This window comes from Crocodylus porosus, unplaced genomic scaffold (assembly GCF_001723895.1).
Source record: "Crocodylus porosus isolate Cpor-Errol unplaced genomic scaffold, CroPor_comp1, whole genome shotgun sequence".
Taxonomy (NCBI): Eukaryota; Metazoa; Chordata; order Crocodylia; family Crocodylidae; genus Crocodylus; species Crocodylus porosus.
The window spans coordinates 37,106,766-37,115,105 of NW_017728931.1; the positions used below are offsets into that span (position 1 = coordinate 37,106,766).

The 8,340-nt window shown below is 42.5% G+C and overlaps 1 protein-coding gene across 5 annotated transcripts in view; it reads right to left on the bottom strand.

Annotated features, from left to right (window-relative positions):
* The window catches only part of CAPRIN2 (caprin family member 2), a 76,565-nt gene that overhangs the window by 16,051 nt on the left and 52,174 nt on the right, over positions 1 to 8,340 (bottom strand). For all 5 annotated transcript variants that reach the window (XM_019544617.1, XM_019544616.1, XM_019544615.1 and 2 more), the window contains 2 exons: positions 5,366 to 5,548; positions 3,550 to 3,650 (listed from right to left, as the gene is read on the bottom strand). In XM_019544617.1, the coding sequence (XP_019400162.1) occupies positions 3,550 to 3,650; positions 5,366 to 5,548 (284 nt within the window). The remainder of the gene's footprint in view (positions 1 to 3,549; positions 3,651 to 5,365; positions 5,549 to 8,340) is intronic.

Here is an 8,340-nt window from a genome sequence, read left to right on the forward strand (position 1 = left end):
GCTGCAGCTACCCAGAGCCTGGGCTGGCTGCAGCTACCCAGAGCCTGGGCTGGCTGCAGCTACCCAGAGCCTGGGCTGGCTGCAGCTACCCAGAGCCTGGGCTGGCTGCAGCTGGGAGGATGCAAACATCTGCTCTGGGCTCCAGCATTAACTCTATACTAGTGGGGTACATGCCTGCCTCAGAGCAGACTTTGTCCAGTGGCCCAGGAGCCCAGCTCCATGTGCCTATGCATCTGGTTCTGTGTCTGTGTGTCTGCCTCATTTGTCTCTTCCCTCCCCCCCAATCTCATTCTATTCCTTTTTTGTTGAGCTTATTGCAAAGGCAACATTTACAATTATTAAAATATCCCAATATGCAGCGTACCCTGGCTGAGTCATTAGTCTAAGCCAGCAGTCAGTAAACTTTTCTAGTGGCAGGACAAGATAGCTCAGGTCTGAGGTGGGCCAGAGCTAAGACCAGCCACCACCATATTTCTCCCTACTGCCCCCCAGTGACACGGCAAGAGAAAGCTCCTTGCCACCTCATCACAGCACAATACAACATGGTGCAAAGCACCAGCTCTGTTGGCTAGACCTTATGGCTTTGCGGACCATAGGTTGCTAACCCCTTGATCTAGACAAGAGATGTTAGCCCCTAAAGCACCTCTTTAATGCTTTTAGAAATAAAAAAAAAAGTGTTTTGGGGCTTTCTACTTGGAAAATGTACTAATATTACATAGTCAATAGTAAAGTAAGTTAGAAAAAAAGATTTTGCATACTATTAGCTTTCGTAACTACTATAGGCTTCCTTATGACATCAACAGTGCTATTTGACCCTGCTACAGTACCATATGAATGCTGCTATACTGCTTTTGGTTTAGCAGATAGTCCTGATGGATCAACATGGACTGTTTGGGGCACAAGAGAGACATGCCCTTAGAACAAGTAGTCCCCAGGCATTAACTAACTAAATTATACTTTACACAAACAGGACAACCTCAAAAATGAAGATACATAGCAGAAAGACTCCTTTTTCCAAAATCTCCTGGAAGGAGAAGTTTAGCCAAATGAAAGTCTAAATCTTACAGGATTTAGATCAGAGACCACCATGATTCTACAGCTCACGGCGGAAAACCTTAGTTAAAATTATTTTTACTGTAATTGCTGCTTTCACCCTCACTGAAAAACATGAAACAGAAGGGGAAAGCAGTTTATATAGGTAGTTCTCATACTACCAACAAATCCCAACAGTGATGCAAGACTGAGATTGTGAAGTGCATGTATCCACTGCCACCTGGGGTTTGGAATATTTTGGAGTGTACCATGATAACCTGAAGATTATAGATTTTTTTAAAATGGAGAAAGCTAGACATCTATTGAGCAAGAATTAAAAAGAGCTGACAAAAAACAAGCCAACACCACACATTCCTGGACAATCATTCCCACGGACTGCTGACAGTCTTAGACCTGCTAGGCTCAACCTAGTCTTTGAATACTAGGGAATTTCCAGAAGATGAGAATGACTTAATGTTATGCCACTATTTAAAAGAGTGAGTGGGATGACTACTACCACCAGTAAACAGCTAGAAAGGTAAGAGAAACAGAAGCCACTTGAATGCCACACGCTTTTATTCTTTACAGCATCCTTCTGAAGTGAAAGTCATGCTTGATGCATTCAGCTAGTAAAAACAAGCCACAGAGACTTTTCTGAAGTGTGCATCTTGGTACTGCATGGAGATGCCAACTGACAAAAAATCATCACTATATAGGGCCTGTTAAATAGATCAAGAGCTGGCTAATCAAGATATGTCAAGAAGATTCTCCAGCTCAACATCTGGGAAGTTTTATTCAGATTTTACTTGTGTCAAATTACTGCAGCACAAGGGTGACATTTAGTGGCCTTTGATGGACAGATGGCTAAACTAAGGACTTAAAGGTCCTTTCTTGTCCAAGTCAATGCATCAATAGCCATTTCCAAATGGAGAGAGAAACAGTAATGGCAAGACTTGGTTAAAAAAAAAAAAAAAAAAAAGTGTTCATGGGCATCTTGACTAGATAATTTCTAGCCCTTCAACATCCAAGTAGGATCAGTGTGTCCAGAGGACAACACTCTTAGGTACTCACCTATAAAGCAGTCCCTTATCTCTGAAATTTCAATTCAGACTGATTTGGAATCATTCTCCCACAAAATCTTGCAATTATAGATCAGTCAACCCTGACTAGTTTATGACCAGAAACATTTAACACCATCCAGCCTGGAATAGCCATGTTCCAACATCAAATAGAAATTCCTATGGGGAAAATTCACAGGGAAGTAAGCCTAGACATAAGACTTTCACTTATTCCGACTAATTCTTCAGTCCCTTCCACCACAGACTAAAGCAGCCAGGCTTATCATAGCAGAGTACAAAGTTTTAAAACAGCAATTAAAGAAGCATAAAACAGTGACACCCCACACAGGCACCAACTCGTCCTCTCATCTGCTTCTGATAGTCTGTATGGTATGGTAAGCCTTGACCTTTGAGAATCAGGTAAAACATAGCTAGAAGTAACTTCAGAAGGTCAATAAGCTCTACCCAAGGTAAAAGTCTCTCCGGTGGGAGTGTTATAAAAATCACTGAACCAGGGGAGAACAAAAAGCTACCTCAACAAACATCTGACATCTAAAAAACAAACTACAGGACCTGGTGCTCTTAGCAAAATCAGTTACCATGACATCCACTAGGAGAATAAACAGTGGACAGGCAGTGCAGCATGTTTAGAGCTTCAGCAGCAATTTTTTGGTAAACACAGAGAAAAATGGAGAAGCCAGTTTGGCAGAGAGGATTTTCTCAGTTTGCTGCTCACAAAACTAAGGAGAAAAATCAGAGACTTGAGGTCAAAAGATGACAGTGACCATAAACCTGACAGTTCAAGATCCTATGAATAGGAAAGAGCAGAGCAGCAGAAAAAGCAGAGTAACAAACCAAGGGAACTAGTGGGTAGGCTGCTACAGGAGGTAAGTTGAGGGGAAACAGGAGTCCAGGAGAACTGGCTGTACTGTGGGGAAGCAATATTAAAAATTCAAAGGTTGGCTATTCTGAGGCAAAAAAAAGTAAGTGCAGCAAGAGGTAGGCCTAGCTCAACAGCAACACTCTTTGGCAAAGGGCAAAATAGTGCCCATCTATAAGAAAGGAGAGGAAAGAAGATGCTTCTGGGAACTACAGGCCAGTTAGTCTGACCTTCAAACATGCTCCATGACCTTTTTCAGGTTATCAGGGAGTCTATTTCTGAGCATTTAGAGAAGGTGATCAGGAACAGCCAGGAGCAAGTCATGCTTGACCAACCTGCCCTTCTCCTATTAACAAGGTGATGAGCTTTGATTTGTGGGGAAGGAAGGAAAAAAAAAAGTTAGTGAATGTGATGCATTTGGACTTCAGCAAGGCTTTTGATGCCGTCTCCCATGACATTCCAATAAATGTAGCTTGGGAGCAAACCTACCAGTTTCTCATTTAAACACTAAAGCAACCAAGCCATGACTGGAGAGCTTCATTGTGCAGGAAGCTACTGAAAGGCAAAGTCAACCCTTACCTTCTGAGAATATGGTATTCCAGAATAATCTCTACTGGGGAACTGCAGCTGGCCATAGTTACCATTAACTATGGAAGGTGATCCTCTGTAAGCATCAAAACCTATTCAAATACAGGACTTAAAATTAAAAAGAAATCAGTTTACCATTCTAGGATCAAAATAACATTTTCTTCCTTTTAGGCATCAGTTCAATTTTAAAGCAGTTTATGAAAATGCCTACATAGTTTACTCCTTACCATTTCAGAACAGCTTAGTTTTGAATTCAAAGAATTGCCTAACATTTTTGACATCTGAATTCCAGTTCTTTAATAGCACATTTTAAATTTAAAATTTATCCTAAATACAGAAATTAAAAAAAGACATTAGTCTTAGTTCATAATACGATAAAAATACTCCCATGTCTAGGTGTTACAGTCAACACTAGTCTTCCCATAAAAGAAAGGGTGTGTTGTCAGAGGTGCAGGATTTTAATCCTTTCTATACACCTAACGCTAAGGAAGTTATACTGATACAAGTGCTGCAATTGTTTTATTAAAATGTTTAGGTACTGCTACTACATTGATGCTCGTTTATAAATGAGCACAATCAGGTACTGGTAACAGCAAAAGCAAAGCAATACCAGGACCTCAATAGGCTCCTTCAGAACAGCTACAGAGGAGTCAGCCTTTCAAGCAGATTAGAAATGTGCGATTTATTGTGCTTCAGGAGACTGAACAAGGTGCCCATTGTGCCAACCCCTTATAGGGCCATGCTCTAGTTAAAGGTACTAAATACCCTTCAGGCTAGAACTGGCCCAAAAGCAGACCTTCTCCTCCAGTTCTTGCCACCATTTTAAACAGCCACCAATTTGCAACTACTTTAAAACTTATCAGGAAGAAGTTTGATTGCAGACAGACCCAGTATAGCCCCTCCTATACTTTGTTCTCCCTGCCTTCATTACCAAAACAGGTGGCTCACTAATCTCAGTCAAATGAGTCACCACATGAACCCCCACTCTGTCACTGCTGCTGAGCCTCTTCTCCCTCTACATTTGTGGTTGCTACCAAAGGCCAACAGAACCAGGATAGGGAACATGTTGCTTTACCATCAACCTCACTATAAAATTCTGAAAAGGGAGTTTCCCCTCTGCCTCAAGAGATATGGGAGACATCCATATTCCCACATCCCTTCGAGTAGAAAGAAGTACCTGAAGCTAGAAAATGAAAGAGCGAGAATTTGAAAAGGTTTAAGAGGAAGTACCCAAATACGAATGGGAGTGGGGCCACACCCAGAAGAGGATACATCTGTAAAAAAAGAGGTAAGGCATACACAGGAGAGGCCAACTTAAACTCAACTAGCAGACAGAACTGGGGTTTCATGAATGTATTGTTTGTCAAGTCGGAGACAGGATTTGAGAAACAGGTACTGGGTGTACTAACAAGACTGAAACAGTTTATTGCCCATGAACCTTTACATCTCACTCCTAGATTTTAGCCATAAGAGTATGTTAACCTTCACCACAGAATTAGTCCAACAGTTTTGCTCTAGTCTGCTGTGTGGCAAGCTCCAATGTCCCCTTTAAAGTACTCTGCTACCCATTACTAGAAATGCTAAATGAAACATTGCAAGAGGAATTTAGGGCAATATCTTTTATTGAATCAACAGCATAAGTGGAATAGAGTTAAGCAAGCTTTTGAATGCGAGACATTTTTCATCATTAGCATATACTGTACTGGTTTCTTTTGGCATACAAAATTTTTCCTCCTACTTCTATATTCCCCTACCTCCACAGGAATTTATCCTTTCCATAAGTAGGTTAAATAAAGAATATACATACCTTTGTATCCACCAGGGGAGCGGTATGAATTGGCTAGTGATCTCCCACCTCTGGTAGATCCTCTAGCAGACCCACGACTATTGAGATAAGGCTGAGCAGGTCTGGGGATAACATTAGTCTGTGCTGGGTAAAAGGCAAGACTACCATTGCTGACAGGAACAACTCCATCAGGCTGATAATTAACTGCTTAAGACAAAAAGCACAGATGAATTTAAAGTTTAGATATAGCAATTCATTACAGCATTTACTTCAGAAGTTCTCTGTACTAAAAGCTTAAAGTTGGATTTGGTTACCCTTAAACCACTAAGCAGTTTTATTTTATTTCCAGTCCCAGAGAGTTCTTTTCATTACTCTACAGAAGGCTGATCCATGCTTTCTCCCCACTGACCTAATGTAGGCAGCACTAGTACCAAACTGCTAAACCCTCACTCAGAAAATTGGGATCAATCTATACTGCACAAATATGCAGGGGGAAAAACATAATATACAACAGGACAGAATGGATTATATTCAGTAGGTCAAGTTTATCCACTTTTTGAACAATGAGCAGCTCATGGAATAGGAGCCTGAACCCCAACCACTCTTGTAGAATATACCGTGTATACACTTTGACCTTCAGTCAGTGTTGAGCTCCTGTGCTGAGGAAGGTAATCTGGATAACGTACAGCAAGCCCAGTTTCCTTTAAAGTCAAGTCAATTCCACCTGGTGCAAGCCCTACATTGCTAGTAGCAAGCATTCCTGCTAAGAGTTTCCTGGTACTGATAGATCACCATTAAAAATGCTTCAGAAACTGTGTAGCCAAACTATGAAAAACACTTTAATGTACAGACCTTTTTACTACGAATCACTGGTGTTACTGGAATGATTTTAGGACTGCAAAAGGATTACATGGCATAATACCCTACATTAGTCCTCTAAACTTAAACTGAGCTGAAAGCAGAAACCCACATTAGATAGCATTGGGGGGGTGGGAAATGGGAATGGGAGAGAATAAAAAAGGCAGCACAGTACCAAAGTTCCCCCTTGTTTGTGGATTGTGTTCATGACTTCTTTTTTTTTTAAAAAAGATTTCACAGATTCATGTGTAGGGTCAGAAGGGACCTTGTAGATCTTCTAGTCCAACCCCCTGCTCTGGGCAGGACATAAAACTGGGCTTAAGTGACCCCAGCCAAGTAAATGTCAAGCCTCCTTTTAAAAGACCCCCAGGGTAGGAGCCATCACCACTTCCCTTGGAAGTTGGTTCCAGATCCTAGCCCCCCCTGACTGTGATGTAGTGCATTCTAATGTCTAGTCTGAATCTACTCTCTAGCAACTTATGGCCATTATTCCTTGTTACTTCAGGAGGTGCTTGGGGGAACAAGGACTCTCCCAAACCCCACTGGTCCCCCCTCAGCCTTCTCTTGTGAAGGCTGAACAGGTTAATGTCTCGTAGCCTCTCCGCATAGGGCCTGCCCTGCTGTCCTCAGATCATGCAAGTGGCCCTCCTTTGGACCCTCAATGCTGTCCACATCCCTCCTGAAGTGCAGTGCCCAGAACTGGACACAGTACTCCAACTGCAGCCTGACCAGTATCGCATGGAGGGGGAGGATCACCTCCTTGGCTCTGCTTATGATGCATCTGTGGATGCATGACAAGGTACAGTTAGCCCTACTGACCATGTTCTTGCATTGTTGACCCATGTTCATCTTGGAATTAATGACTCCAAGATCTTTTTGCTACTGTGCTTTTGAGAAGGGATTTCCCAGCCTATAGGTATGCTGCTGGTTCCTACGGCCCAAGTGCAGCACCCTGCACTTGTCAGTATTGAATCCCATCCTATTGTCATTTGCTCACCCCTGTAACCTGTCCAGGTCTTTTAAGTGGCTGGGGATATTAGTACTTAGCAGATTTTTAGATAGACAATAAGCTCCCATTTAGTCTTTTAGCTTAGAGCAGTAGTGCTCAATTTTTTGCCCTGGCAAGCCAGATAGGTAGTATCCAGTCTGTCCACAGACTAGATCTGGCCTATGATCCCAATCTTGTGCCTGGAGCAGGTGCTGTCTGGCCTCATCCAGCCACAGGGAAAAGGGTCAGGCTGCAGCCAGGACCTGTATGGGGAAGGGGGTTTGGCCCAGCTCAGCTCACTCTCAAAGGGTTTGGAAAGTCTGGTAGTGGGGAAGGGTGGCAGTATTAGTTTTCAGGGTTCCCTGCCATCAAGTTTTCCCGACCTGTGGGGAACCTTTCAGGACAGATACCATAGCTTTGTAGGCAAGAGGTTTAAGCCCCCTTGCTTAAAGTGTTTAGACTCAGAAATTAAAGCATCTTTCTGCCTCACATTTGTTGCTGGCTCACAAGATAAGAGCATGGTGCTTAAACCATATTTTATTGGTCCCTTAATGAATGTAATACTACAGCATCTTTGTCTTTGCCCAAATCAGATTTATGGCGGAATTCTCATTAACTTGACTGAAACCAGATTCTACACTGTATATCCATTTGTCTAGCTTCCACATTGTACTTCCAACTTCTTCCCCCTCCCTACTGTCAGACCCTGATCTTCCTGACCACATGAAGTGAGGGGTAAATCTGAAGAGTGTGACTTTGAAATAAATATCCCTGTAGTCTGAAACGGGCACAGACAAGTTACTCTGAGTACTCATCTAGAATTGATGCATTTTACTTCTTTTGAAACTGCTGCAAGTTGGTACAAATTTGCCACAACCACACTTAAGCAGCACTTTTTTTGTACCTACATATGGGAAAAAGGGGTCATCACCAGGGATGACTATTCTGCAGTCGCTCAGGGATATAAGGAGCAGTTAGGAAGGCCAAGGCAGAGATGGAATTAGGGCTAGCTTCCCAGATTAAGGACAATAAGAAGTCTTTCTTTAAATACATAGGGGGCAAAAAGAAGGTCCCGAGTAATGTGGGGCCCTTGCAGGACGTGATGGGAAACTTGGTCGTCACACCAGACGGCAAAGCTAACATGTTTACC